The sequence below is a fragment of the Branchiostoma floridae genome, chromosome 8 (genome assembly GCF_000003815.2).
Source record: "Branchiostoma floridae strain S238N-H82 chromosome 8, Bfl_VNyyK, whole genome shotgun sequence".
Lineage (NCBI taxonomy): Eukaryota > Metazoa > Chordata > Leptocardii > Amphioxiformes > Branchiostomatidae > Branchiostoma > Branchiostoma floridae.
Genome location: NC_049986.1, coordinates 20,876,074 through 20,890,499, shown reverse-complemented (window position 1 = coordinate 20,890,499; position 14,426 = coordinate 20,876,074). Strand labels below are relative to the sequence as shown.

Sequence of the window (14,426 nt, the reverse complement as noted above, 5' to 3'; positions counted from 1 at the left end):
TAAACTTTGCATGTGTGGGGAGTGCGGGTTCCGAACAGCTAACAGGTCTAACCTGTTAGAACACATGAGAACCCATACAGGTGAGAAACCCTTCAAGTGTGACCAGTGCGACTATTCGTCAGCAAAGAAGAATAATTTAGATCGACACATGTTTGAACATGCAGGTGAGAAACCCTACTTGTGTGGGGAGTGCGGATACAGTACAGCTAACAGGACTCACCTGTTAGATCACGCAAAAACACATACAGGTGAGAAACCGTTCAAGTGTGACCAGTGTAACTATACTGCATCAAGAAAGAATAATCTAGATCGACACATGCGTAAGCATGGTGTTGGAGATAAACTTTACTTGTGCCGGCAGTGCGGGTACAGCACAGATAACATGTTCTACCTATCCAAACACGCCAGAACACACGACAAAATTCACAAGTGTGACCAGTGCGACTATTCTACAGCAAGAAAGCCCAACCTAGATCGACATATGTTTAAACACAGTGGAGAAAAACCATACAGGTGTCATCTGTGTGACCATTCCTCTGCAGAAAAGAGTGATCTAGACCAGCACATGGCTAAACATACTGGGGAGAAATCCTACATGTGTGAGGAGTGCGGATTTAGAACGGCTTACAGATCTTCCCTGTCTGTTCATAAGAGACTACACACAGGTGTGAAGTCTTACAAGTGTGACCAGTGTGACTTTTCTGCACTGCAAAGAGCACAGTTGAATCAACACATGGTGAAGCATACAGGAGAGAAACCCTTCCTGTGTGGGGAATGTGGGTTCAGAACGGGTTACATGTCAAACCTTTCCGCACACATGAAGAAAAAACACGTTGGCATGACAACCTAATATTAAAATTAATCAGTGTGATTTTTTTCATAGGAAACATATTATGAACAAAAACCAAAGCCTACAAGTCCAACATGCGTTATGTGCTGGGCAATGTGATGGTTCAAAAGGCTGTCTTTGATAATAATCAAGGCATATTGTGAAACGTTATTGATGTGAATAATGCGTACTACTTGTGAGTTCCTAGAGACACTGTACATATTGTAGCGATAAGACGAACGAACTGGGGCTAAATGCAATTGATTGCAGGCAAGCATAAAGTATGCGCAGCAATCATTCTCGTGCAAAGACACTCAAATATGTTATTATACACTGTATATTATATCTAGACCTGTTCAGCAAACTCAGTGGCGCCATATTGTAAGCCATTTATTGCGGTGTTTAGGGTCAACTTTCAGCCTCCATTTTCACGTTCCTAAAATGAATGAATGAATTAATATATGTGATATATATGAATGTGATGTGTATGTATATGTAAGTAGATATAATTGAAAATGAGTGTCACTCCATCGTGGATTACCAAAAAAATATAGTGATAACCGCTCAAATGTGTTCAGCTTTCTTTCTTGTCTGTTGTTTTATTTCTGATTGCGTCTCAGTTCTATTGTACTGAATTATGTAGCTATTGCACTCGGTTAGTTGATGCCACCATCTACAGCTGTTCACAGTTAAGCTTACATGGCCAAACACGTAGGGGTAAACCTTTCAGATACATGTGAATTTTGTATCCTAGGACTCGGAGCGAAACAGCCTACAACCCTTAGTTTTGAGTAAGGGTCGAGGATCCTATAGCTAATTGTAGAATAGTCACATATAAATATGTCCTAATTACACTATACCGCTGGAAAATAAATGTGTTTTGTTGGTGTGCCATCTTTAGTGTTATGAGACCGTAACCTGTCAGGAGATTTATGGTGACCCAAGGTTTCAGTTGGGTAATCAGGTACGTAAACTTTGACCTTAAGGACACTCGAGATTTTTCTGTCCGCCATATTTAATTCAAGGAAGGGCGTCATCACTTTCTCCCAAATAAAGCGATTTTTCAAGATTCTTGATCGCCGGGACGACCTGAGAGTATTCTAGAATAAACAGGTAAGACATTAGCTTATAACCAACGCGAACTAGTTGGGACCAGTACAACAATTCGCTCGGAACAGGGTTTGTTTTGATGGACTGAACGAAGAGAAGAGGGGGGAGGGGGCGGTGAGTGCAAACAGGTGTAACCTAGTAAAGGGTTTGGCCACAATTATTCTACCCAGCATGCCGGTTCATAGTGTTGATTGGATACCACTTTAATTGTGCAGACATCAAGTAGTACAAGATTTTGCTGTGTGAGATCAGAAAGGGCAAGTTCTTGTAGGCTATTAGATTTATGTGCATTTATTTCCAGGAATAGAGGTACAATGTATCATATACACCATAATATGTTGACCTATGGACCAATGTTTCAATTGAAACTTCAAAGAATATGTATTAGGTGTCAGCCATATATTTGCATATATACATCTTTGTAAACATTCCTAGTTTAGATCATTGTGTCAAAACTGTTAATTTCTAGGTAGAATCAGATATTATACTGAATGGTAATTTTCTACTTTCTATATTTCCCTGTCATTAGACATGGAAAGCTGGGGGTCTCCTGTCAAGGAACTACTTGGCAATACCGGGAGCAGGGAGGCCCAGGCAACATGTTCAGGAATGCAGCAGGACGAGGAAAGAGAAATTTCATCATGTGAAGTACACCCCACCCATCTTGATACAGAAATTTGCAGCAGAGAGGACACAGGAAAAATATGTGAAGCAAAAACAGAAACAGAAGACCAGACAACAAATACAGTACGGCAGCAAGATAAGGAAAAAGAAAGAAGTCCTTGTGAAGTAACCTGCCATAGTATAGGCGCTACCCTGCCTGCTTACAACACAAATTACAGAGAGAACCAAATGACAGACACAGGAAAGCAGCAGAACAAGGAATGTGAGGAAACCTACAGTGTAGGCTCTACTGTCCCCTCCTATAACACTTCTAACACAGAAGGTCAGCCAACAGACACAGGAAGGCAACAGCAAAAGAAAAGTGAGAGTCCATGTGAATTCAAAGCAACCTGTAGCAATGTCTGCTCTACGCTGCCCACCTACAAAACAAATTATGGAGAACTCCAGACAACAGACACAGGAGGGCAGCAGGACAAGGAAATGGGCAATCTATCTGAAGGAGCGTACAATTCGAATTCCACCCAGGCTGGAATGGAAGCGTCTTCACATTTATCTGAAAAAGCTCCTCCAGGGTACAGGGATGAACGTGTGACAAAACCACTGAAAGGTCCGCCATACATATGTGTGGAATGCGATTACAGGGCGCCAAATGGTTTCAGCCTGACAGAGCATGTCCGAATACACACGGGCGAAAAACCGTACAAGTGTGATCAGTGTGACTTCTCCACTGCATGGAAAACTAGCATCGACATGCACATGCGTAAGCACTCGGGTAAGAAACCCTACGTTTGTTCGGAGTGTGGGTATAGCACAAGCTATAGGGTCCACCTAACGCGGCATATGATAACCCATACCGGTCAGTATCCCTACAAGTGTCAACTGTGCGGATTTTCGACAGCCAGGAAAAGCAACCTTAGTGAGCATGTGGCCACACACACCGGTGAGAAGAAGCATAAGTGTAACGTATGTGGTTATAGAACAGCTCACAAGCATGGCCTGAACAGACACATGAAAACACATACTGGAGATAATCCTTACAAGTGTTCCCAGTGTGACTATTCGGCAGTGCAGAAGCGAGATTTAGACGTACACATGTCGAAACACACCGATGGGAAGACATACCAGTGCGAGGAATGCGGGCACAGGGCAGCTGATACTAGTGACCTCAATAAACATAAGAGAAAGCATAAGATGATCAACTTGCTGTAGCTTCAGATTGAAAATCAAGCTTATATACACGGTGTATGTTTTGAATAAGTGTGGTAAATTATTGTTAGGGTTTTGTGCATGATAATGTATTGTAGCACAAACAGGACATGTACTTTATCTAATATCAAAATAATGAATTCTAATTGTCTCTTGCAGACTTAAGTTAAGTACTACAAGTAAAACTGCATAGAAAGGAAGGCAATTGTACCAATTGTACAAAATCACCTTGCTAGTCACCCATTATGTACCATAAGTGTAATACTGTATTTAAGATTCATTTATTCTTGAGTGTTTCAAGGTAGGAGCCAAAAGGAGCTACTAACTTGTATTGGCATTTCAAGTTCACGCTTTAAACAATTGCAAAGTACAGAAAAGATGTATTGAAATGTATATGGACAATGTCAAGATATTTGTAGTGGAGAAGTCACTGCAAAGGCCAGGAAAATGAGGACACTAGTGCACTACAAATTATTTAACTTTACAGTACCATATGCATAGTATACCAAGTAATCTGAGCTTGTCCTTAAAAATGAATGTGTTTGTGTAAGCAAATATTTCTCTCTTCCAGTGCATATTTATTGTAGTGGTTGACAATAATTGCCCTTGATTGAATAGATATCCTGTTTTGTAGGTTATGTGATGTGATATATTATCAATATATTATAACACTATCAAGTATAACACTATAATGTTATCGATTGTATTGTATGGATGACATCCATTGGTAACTCATGTGAAACTCATGGGCGCGTACAAAAAATTTGGACAAATGTGGCATAATAAAATCTTAAAATCTAAGGTGTCAGGAAATTTGAAAAAAAATGCAAACAGTTTGGGCATTCTATGACATTAGTATTAATGCCTGTTTTTTTGCCATTTTTTCTCATTTTGAAGATACTTTGTACGATTTACAGTTTGGTTGAATTTTGTGCAAACGAACATGGATGACATCCATATAATCCAACCAACATGGCCTAATTATGAAGAAAACATAACCTCTGTTACACCTTTAATGATGTACATGACGTATATAGTATGAAGTATGTCATCTGAAGAAATATGTTTTTTTTATATTTATAGAAGCACAGTACATGTACTGAAAGAACTATCGGAGGTCCATATATTTATCTATCTATTCAGACAGAAGATAGTGCATTGCAATTAAATGTATCCTCAGTCACGGTATATGAGGATGCCTTTTTCTGCAATTTATATAGGAGGCAATATATCATTTAATGCAATTTATTTATGAAACTATGTAGAGATAAATGTAAAACTCTGAACAGTGAGAGTAGTGAAACTCTTTCTTTGGTATTGTACTTAGATAAGAATGTATGTATGTTAATGGTTTTAATCTCCAAGCAGGTGTAAGGATCCTGCTCATTCTTTTTTGTAACGTTAAAAACACTAGAAAGGAGGACTAGATTTTGCATAAACAGGTGTTAAAAGTTGGGAATAAAAGTCTAGTTAGAGTTAATTGGCCTAGGAGTGAACTGATAGCTGGATAGACTGTAAAAGACTGAAATCCAATGGCAAGTTATTTGTCTCTATTTGACTAAATTCTTCTCTTTTTGATCCTGTCTGCTTGGAGACTAAGGTATATGCCTGAACACGTTCTATTCTAGAAAAGAATGTCTGGTGCGAATTTGTCAGTACATGTACGGTAGAGCAAAATGTCTTCTTTTTTTTTTTTCTGCGGTGATGGTGAGAGGGGGCCATGCATAAGTATGGTTTACATTACAGCAAGGGTTCGACCTTTAACCAGGCAGATGAACTATAACCTTTGCCCCACTGACCCCTGACTGTGCTTGTCCGCCATTTTAAATTTGCGCAGGTGTGAACTTTTCTTAATCTTGTTTTCTGACACCATTTCCAACAAATTTGGTTGCTGTAGCAATTATAGAGCATACTAAAACTACAGGTAAGATGTTTTTGTTGTTTTGTGTTTGAAAGTACAAGGTACCCAGTCCGTGCTGCTAGAGTAGTGGGGTGTGTTTGGAGGGCAACACTCTCGGCCACGGGTCGGCTTTAGGAAGTAGGGAGAGGGCTATGAAATAGGCCGTTATCTGGTTCTAGGATTACTTATTTTGTAATTGGGTGGGCCGGCAACTCTCTCTTGGCAGCCAGGGGCTGAACTCAGGAAGTGGGCGGGGATAAATCGCAAGGGTCTGGAGCGAGCTGCCACTCGGAACGCTCCACTCGTTCCTGTCTAACTTGCTATGGTGAGAATTACAGCTTGTTTGTTTTACTAGTAACTTATTCCTGAGAAGCTCAAATCGACCTGCAGGCCGCTTTTCATTGAGGTCATGAGGGAGGTAAGGGTCAGATGAAATAAAACAGAGATACAGATTAGTAAATGGTTTATTATTGATAAAAAACAACATCGGCTTGGCAGTAAGAACTGAATTGCGCCGACTCATACAGTAAAATTAGCCCAACGTTATCAATGATACATATAACGGTTCACAGGATCACAATATTTACAAATGACATATACTAATTAACACAAAATATGGTGTTTTCGGACTATTGCAATTACAATTTATGTTACAGATTGTCTATTTCTCCTTGCCTATTAGAAATGGGCGAACCTGCAAAGCAGATGTCAAGCGGTCATGTAGGAAACGAGCCAAATGATATGAAGGACCAATCAACACCCAAAGGGACACAAAAGGGATACAAGGATAAGGAAATCGCATTTGAGGAAATGAGCGGTGTGATCAGCACCCCAAAGGAAGGAGCTGCCCCATCACGCCAACATGTACAGGTCGGTACGAACCAGTTTGGAAATCGTCGACAAAAGACCTACGTTTGCAAAGACTGCGGATACAGGACAGATAGAAAGAACAGCTTAACCCGACATATGAGAAAGCATACAGGTGAGAAACCCTACAGCTGTGAAGAGTGCGGGTTCAGGACAGCATACAGATGCAACCTGTCCCAGCATATGTTAAAACATACGGATAAGAAACCTTCCAACAGTGATCAGGGTGACGTCACTACATCCAGGAAAACTGATCTTAAATCGCACAGCGTTCGTTACAAAGATAACAAAGCGTACGTGTGTGGAGAGTGTGGCTACAGGACGGCTAAAATTTCAGCACTGTCTAAACATATGGGAAAGCATGCATCGGCGAAGCGCTTTAAATGTAACCAGTGTGACTTTTCTACTGCTTACAAATCCTGCCTAAACGGGCACATGCGTATGCACACTGGCGATAAGCCCTACATGTGTGGGGAGTGCGGGTACAGGGCGGCTCAGAGAACTTCTCTCGTGCAACATATGGCAAAACACACGGGAGATAAACCTTACAAGTGCGACCAGTGCGACTACTCAGCTAGATACAAAAGAAGTTTGGATCATCACAAGAAGAAGCATAACACGTGCAGTGACAAACCCTACAAGTGCGGGGATTGTGGCTACATGGCCTCGAAGATGTCTGAATTATTCAGACATGTATCATTGCACACTGCAGAAATACCTTACAAATGTGATCAGTGCGATTATACATCCTCAACTAAAAAAGATTTGGACCAGCACATGGTCAAACACAACTACATAGAAGGAAAACCCTACATGTGTGGAGAGTGCGGGTTCAGGACAACTGATGGATCGTCTCTATCCAAACACAGGAAAATCCACACCAGGGCAAAAGTTTTCAAATGTGACCAGTGCAAGTTTACAGCTGTTAGCAAACAAAGCTTAGACAGCCACTTGCTCAAACATCTGAAGCCCTTCATTTGTGGGGAATGCGGGTACCGTACAGCTAAAAAGTCTAGACTATCCCGACATATGAGAACTCACACTGGCGAAAAACCTGACAAGTGTTATAAGTGTGATAAGTGTGATTATTCAACTCCATGGAAAAAGTGTTTAAACTTGCACGCACGAAAACACACTGATGAGAAACGTTTAAAATCATTCGAGTGCGACTTGTGTGACTTCTCTACAGCATACGAAATTCACCTTAAGCAGCACAAGTTCACACATACCGGAGAGAAGCCATACAAGTGTAAGCAGTGTGACTTTTCTTCAGCTTGGAGAAATAGTTTAGAGGACCACATGCTTACCCACACCGGTGAGAAACCATACATGTGTGGGGAATGCGGGTACAGGGCAACTACTAAGCGTCGCCTTACTGAACACATGAGAAGTCACACAGGTGAAAAACCCTACAAGTGTGACCAATGTGACTTTTCTACTGCCCGAAAAAACAGTCTAGTCAGCCACATCCTCACACACACGGGCGAGAAACGCTACTCCTGTGAGGTGTGTGGGTATAAGGCAAGTAGGAAGGGCCACCTAGTACGACATATGGCCAAACATAGTGGTGCAAGGCCATACAAGTGCGACTTCTGTGACTTTTCGTCTGCAAGAAAAGACAATCTGAATCAACACATGGCTAAGCACACCAACCAGAAACTCTACAAATGTGACCGCTGTGGATACTCTACTGCACGGAAGCACAATTTAATCAAGCATTTGAATAAGCACAATGATAACCAAGTCGACGGTTGAAGGCAATGTACATAGATAACGTTGCAAAGTTGTTGTTTTTTTTGTTATTGTCGTTCATAGCGGTAATTTGTTATAGCTTAGTAAATGGCAAAATAAATCTATGACAAAATTTGTTTTCCCTGTATGCGTATGACTTTTTGTGGTTGATTATGAGACCATTTCTGTCACAGTGAAAAACAAAACCTGTCTACTGTTGCGGAGTAAGTATTTCAACTGTGAATCCAGTGTATTAGAACGTTGGGTTGGTAGTCGCTTGTATATGTCACAGGGGAGATTGGAGTCTAGGGGGATTCGGAATCCTCCTAGGGGAGATTGGAATTCCAATTTCCCCTAGGAGAAATTGGAATTCTTCTGGAGTTCTACTGGAATTCCAATCTCTCCTAGGAGAATCCGGAATTCTCCTAGGAGAGAATGGAACTCTACCAGGACAATCTTTGAATCTACTAGGATCCAGAGTGGCTTCATAGTTTCAAACAATGCAACAAAGGATTTATAATTATTTCTAAGAATAAATCATAATATCTTACGCTTCATATCTAACACTTATAATTTTCTGACAATATAAGGTTAAAGTGTAACTGAAATGAAATCGTCTGTAGCATTTTCTACCAATAATGTAAAAATTTGATCTTTTCTGAAAAAGTCAATGCAAGTTTCAAATCAATTGTACGTCCGGAAGTCCCTCAAACAGCGACATAAAAATGTGTACTTTGAGCTCTTTGCTGGAACTAATTAGGAACATGCCGTGACGTCATTTTAGTTAGTCCCTACTAGCTGGTATGGTTGACTAGGGGAATAATATACATTTGATAGACCCGTATCTTATAAAGGAAACATAATTCATTGACGAAACTCGGCACGACTAAAGAACACATACTTCATTTCACTTGAAGAGAATTTCGTTCGTATTCACGCCACTGAAATATATCTTAGAGGCACTTGAAGTTGATGCACGTACCAAGCGTGCGTAACGCAAGCGGGGAGAAAGTTCATTATTGTAGCGTGTGGAATAAGCGGGGACAAACAGTCATCGCTTCTTCTATACACAAATGATAGCATTAGCTTACATTATCCTCAGTAAGGAGGCCATGCTGTACATTAATTTGAAGATGTTTTCTAGCGGAAGCGCAGAAATTTGTGCCTCTTTGCGGTCTCAGCTTGTGTCTGCTAGCGAAACCGGGACTAAAGCTTCGGTCGCGTACAAATATACAACAGCTGAGCAACTAACTACGTACAGTTCGCCAGGATTTAAAATGAGAAGCAACCTCATTGCCACAAGAAATGCGATTCAAAATACATTCCCACTCAAAGTATGTGTTTGTTTACAAACCTGTAAGCTTTTATCGGATAGATAGTACGTCGTAGACTGACTATTTCTAGTCGTGAGCACGGCCGATAGCTAGCTAAACGCCTCCAGATTGTGACGAGTCCGTGAAACATTTTGAGAGTGACTGTTCTTTCTGTCTCATATTTGTCTGCACAACAGACAGATTTTGTAAGCTCCCAGTGATTCGAGGAAAACACACAGACTGGTGTTTCCGTGATAGAAAATTCGAAAAGTGTGGTTAAATAATAGCGCATGGCACGGGGCCGCCATTTTTTTGTGAGGAATTTTTCTTTGTTGTTGACGACGAAAAATCCAAGATTCACTCGTAACTAGGTTTTACGGAGACCATATCAGTACTACATATAAATGCTACAATATTCATGACAAAATCTAGCGACAAAAGTGCCAAGTTTGTAGCTACACGAGCAAAAAAAAAACGAGTTATCGATGACATAGTAACGAGTTATGTACATGCTTGTGGTCCCGCAACCTCGATATATTTTCCTTTGTTTACATGCTCAGGTTACGCTAGAAGTTTTTATACAAAACCAAACTATTTTAACTCATCTATCAACAACATGTCCACCGCTAAGACACTAAACAACACACAGATTTCGTAAGCTCCTAGTGATTCGAGGAAAAACATACAGACTGGTGTTTCCGTGAAAGAAAATTCGAAAAGTCTCTGAGGTTTTTAGCGCACGGCCGCCATCTTTTTTGGGGCCATTTTTCTTAGAGTTGTTGTTGTCGACGACGAAAAATCCCAGATTCGCACGTAACTTGGTTTTACGGAGACCAAAAACTACAATACTCATGACAAAATCTAGTGACTATTTTTCCAACGTATTTTGAATACGGTCAGCAAATTTTCGTGCTTGAAAATCTTGGGACAGCGTCGGCATCATTGTTGTTACGAGTTCGGTATAAGCGGTTCACTTTGTTATGAAATCTATCCGGACGCCGACAAAGATGTAAAATCCAAGAATCATTTGTGCTGTTTTGTGTCGGAGTCAAAGCGTACAAGTACTTCACAATAATGGCAACACAGTTATGACCAGAACAAGCGAAATACAAGGTAAATTTACAGGGTGAATTACTACTAGTATGTGACAGATAAACGTCCTGCAGCTGTGATAAACAGTGGCGAATTCACCCTTCTCCGCGCGCGTTCCGTGACTGGGAGTCGGCAGACCAGCGGTGTCAATAGTTGGAACTTTTCCTGCGATAATCCTTCTGGTCCTCCCACAGCTCTCCCCAATATAATCTCAAGGTTCATGTTGAAGTACGAGGGCTCGAAGTGTGCGGAGCTCGAAGTGTGCGGAGCCGTAGATGTCGCGGAAGGAACCATGCCTCTGAACAAACTTGATACATAATTTTGTACACTGTTTTCTAGCTCGCTGAGACTCTCAATTTGTCGGCCGCAGTTCTGTCATTTTTAACTTTGGGGAATCTGTGCATAGATATCCCCTCGGTAGACTGACTATTCTTACAGCTAACGCCATGTGGGCCTCCTGCGACACAATAACGTCCACTGGACTTTGTACTAACACGACCGGTAGTACAAGACGCCATTACAGCGGACAGGGGTAGAGCTACTACAAGAACGCGACTCTCTAAAATGACGTCATGCATATCATTTGAATTCGCCCTCGGATGCCCCAAATCGCACTTTTTAAAGACGTTTTAACATAACTTTCCGACCAAATTATCACATGAAAAATATCTCAATCTAATAGCGATGAAATGATCCTCTAGATCGTTAAAAAAGTTTGCAAAAATTAAAAAATCGATCCTATTTCTCCTAGTCTTTAAGAATACTTCTCTGTAGTGTACAAGGTCATCTTATCCTATACTATAGCTCGTTAAACATGACATTTTCAAACATTTAGTAATAGAGGAGAATCCGGAATTCTACCAGGACAATCTTTGATTTTACCAGAACTTCAGATTTATATATAATAGATGAAATCTGCCCTAGGGGAAATTGGAATCTCCCCTAGAAGGATTCCGAATCCCCCTAGATTCCAATCTCCCCTGTGACATATACATGACCATGTGTGGGGATTGCTGAGAGTATGTAAAATGCAGTTTGCAATTTGGTTGGTAGCTACATAATCTTAATTGATTATCATTGCGATTGTAATACGCTACGGCCGTGTGGCGCGTTGGATATACCCGATCCCTCGATCTCGGAAGTTAGGCTACGCGTAGTCAGATCAGTTCTTGGACGGGCAACCATGGACGACCGGATGCTGTAACCGGACCAAGAATGGTCATTCCACGAAATCTTCTTCCGGGAGGGACGTAAAACGGGGGTCCCGTGCTCGAAGAGGCGCCTCGACCACGTTAATCAGCCTCATTTACTCACTTTGGGTACCTGCCTATGGCACTGGCTGCAGATAGTCACCAGATAAATAAATGATAAATAAAAATCATAGATGTTGCACCGATTCACCAATGCAAGTACCAATATTCTGCTTCTTTAAGAGTAAGAGAACTTGAATAGATGTGTGATAAAGATGAATGAATTATTTTAATAACCAGCCACTTATGTAATGTCTGCATCATTTAATACATGGGGTAAAATGGATAACTGCCTCACTTCGTATGACTGATTAGGCCATTTGATTTGATTATACGGATATCATCCGCGCGCACCTCAATTTTCGTCCGTTTCCCGAAAAATAAGTTTTCAACCATACCGTAAATCGTACAAAGCAGCTGCAAAATCAGCAAATATATGTCGTAGATTTGAAAAAAAAAACGGAAAACGTATAATAATGATGTCAAGATAGTCAAGGTAAAAAAAGTTGAAGAAGACGTGAAAGAACAAAAATTATAATGTATTCTTCAGCATATACTTGTGTGTTGTTATGACCTTAGATGTATTATTACCTCCATGAAATGTCATGGAATGGAGGTTATATTTTCTGTTATGTGGCTCTGTCTGTGTAGATGATTACTCAAGAACGGCTGGATGGATTGGTTTCATACTTGTTGTGTTGGTGGGGTGTAATGAAAGCTCGAATCGATGAGATTTGGGGAGCCGTATCTGTCGTTATAATCGATGTAATAATATCAGAAATCACCCCTATATTTGAGATATATTGGTACAGGCATCGTGCTTTATGTGTTTGTTAATGGGCTTAGCTCCAAGCAGATGGTGAGGTGACAGCTGTTAACAGGTATGGATGTCTCACATACAGTCATACTGTACTGCTGATTTGAGTGACATGGTGATTAAAATGCCATTAGGTCCTCTCATCTGGGTTGAGTGTCAGAAGTTTTATGGGCGAAACAGATGTTCTGATTTTGTTACGATAAGGGACAGTTGTTAGTTGTCTCTTTCGTAGCCAATGGTACTTGTTTTTTAGCAGACGGGGTTGGCACCAAGTATTCATCTTAGCATGAAAGTTCATCTGTGTTGGTAAATGACATTGTGGAAAAACTAAACTTTACTTAACCAACACCAAGATTAATTGGGACTTACCCCAAATTTTCAGCCGACTCCGTCAGCCTTGTTCACGGAATGGACCCGTCTGCTGAACTTCCGGACGTGACGTCAGGGACACACGACTGCAGCAGAGGGTCGTAGATGCCAGATAACCTGTGTCGCCCACTGTGTCGCCCTGTGTCGCGGACATTAAGTTCACTTTTGAACAACAGCAGAACAACTCCTTAGTAGCTTTTTTGGACACCCTTACAGTTATAAAAGAGGACGGCTCGCTGCAGATCAGAATTTACAGAAAGAAAACCCACACTGATCAGTACTTGAACTTTTCTTCCAACCACCCGCTAGACCACAAACTAGGGGTCATTCGCACCCTGTTCCATCGGGCAGAGACCATTATCACTGATCCTCAGGACAAAGAGGAGGAGAAGGATCACGTGATCCAGTCCCTAAAACGGTGTGGTTACCCCGATTGGGCCATCAAAAAGGCAGCTACACCTAAGCCACCCCAGTCAGTACAAACTACGAAAACCACCTCTTCCAAACCTAACAAGGGGTTAGTGGTCTTGCCGTATTCTAAGGGTATTTCTGAAGCACTACGTAGGACCTTCGGGAAATATGGAATAAAGACCTACTTCAAACCGACCCAGACTCTAAGAAATGTACTTGTATCACCGAAAGACAAAACACCTAGGGAGAGCAAATGTGGAGTAGTCTACCATATACGTTGCCAAGGTAATACAAACAAAGGTCAGTGCAAAGAATCGTATATCGGAGAAACAGAGCGCGCATTAAAAACGAGATTCCTGTAACACCAGCGACCAAGTTCTGTGGGCTCGGAGGTATCCAAACATATACACATTGAGTCGCCAGGACACTCAGTGTCTCTTGAAAAAGTCAAAATCCTTGACTCAGAGCCGGAGTTCTTTGCAAGAGGAGGCTGTGTACATTCGTGCCCACCGTCCATCACTAAACAGAGACGGGGGGCGACACAGGTTATCTGGCATCTACGACCCTCTGCTGCAGTCGTGTGTCCCTGACGTCACGTCCGGAAGTTCAGCAGACGGGTCCATTCCGTGAACAAGGCTGACGGAGTCGGCTGAAAATTTGGGGTAAGTCCCAATTAATCTTGGCGTTGGTTAAGTAAAGTTTAGTTTTTCCACAAGTATTCATCTTACAGTTGGTGTAGGGCTGTCAGAGGAAAGTGTGCATCTCGTTTTTGTACCGTGTGAACAGCTGATGTTATGACATATTGGTGGAAAATCAAATCACCATCTGACTAAAGTTGGCCACATCCCTTCTTCTTTCTAAGTTTCCCAACTTCCTCCCACCACACAGCTCTGAGGCACATAGTCGA

General features: G+C 41.4%; 3 protein-coding genes across 3 annotated transcripts; all 3 read left to right on the top strand.

Moving 5' to 3' along the window:
* Positions 1-10: 10 nt before the first annotated feature.
* On the top strand, positions 11-850 carry LOC118421896 (zinc finger protein 436-like). The gene is made up of 2 exons (XM_035829401.1): positions 11-80; positions 165-850. Exons 1-2 carry the CDS (start codon positions 11-13, stop codon positions 848-850), a joined length of 756 nt encoding a protein of 251 aa, XP_035685294.1.
* Positions 851-2,791: 1,941 nt separating this feature from the next.
* LOC118421895 (zinc finger protein 239-like) lies at positions 2,792-3,772 on the top strand. Its single transcript, XM_035829400.1, has one exon. The coding sequence runs from the start codon at positions 2,792-2,794 to the stop codon at positions 3,770-3,772; it is 981 nt and encodes a 326-aa protein (XP_035685293.1).
* Positions 3,773-6,338: 2,566 nt separating this feature from the next.
* On the top strand, positions 6,339-8,405 carry LOC118420915 (gastrula zinc finger protein XlCGF57.1-like). Its single transcript, XM_035827989.1, has one exon. The coding sequence runs from the start codon at positions 6,354-6,356 to the stop codon at positions 8,289-8,291; it is 1,938 nt and encodes a 645-aa protein (XP_035683882.1). The 5' UTR covers positions 6,339-6,353; the 3' UTR covers positions 8,292-8,405.
* Positions 8,406-14,426: the final 6,021 nt, after the last annotated feature.

Excerpts from the sequence above, each read along its gene's own strand:
- LOC118421895 (XM_035829400.1), top strand. The coding sequence starts at position 2,792 with ATGACAGACACAGGAAAGCAGCAGAACAAGGAATGTGAGGAAACCTAC.
- LOC118420915 (XM_035827989.1), top strand. The coding sequence starts at position 6,354 with ATGGGCGAACCTGCAAAGCAGATGTCAAGCGGTCATGTAGGAAACGAG.
- LOC118421896 (XM_035829401.1), top strand. The coding sequence starts at position 11 with ATGTGTGGGGAGTGCGGGTTCCGAACAGCTAACAGGTCTAACCTGTTA. Across the intron at positions 81-164 it reads ACACATGAGAACCCATACAG|GTGAGAAACCCTACTTGTGT; the intron begins GTGAGAAACCCT and ends TTGAACATGCAG.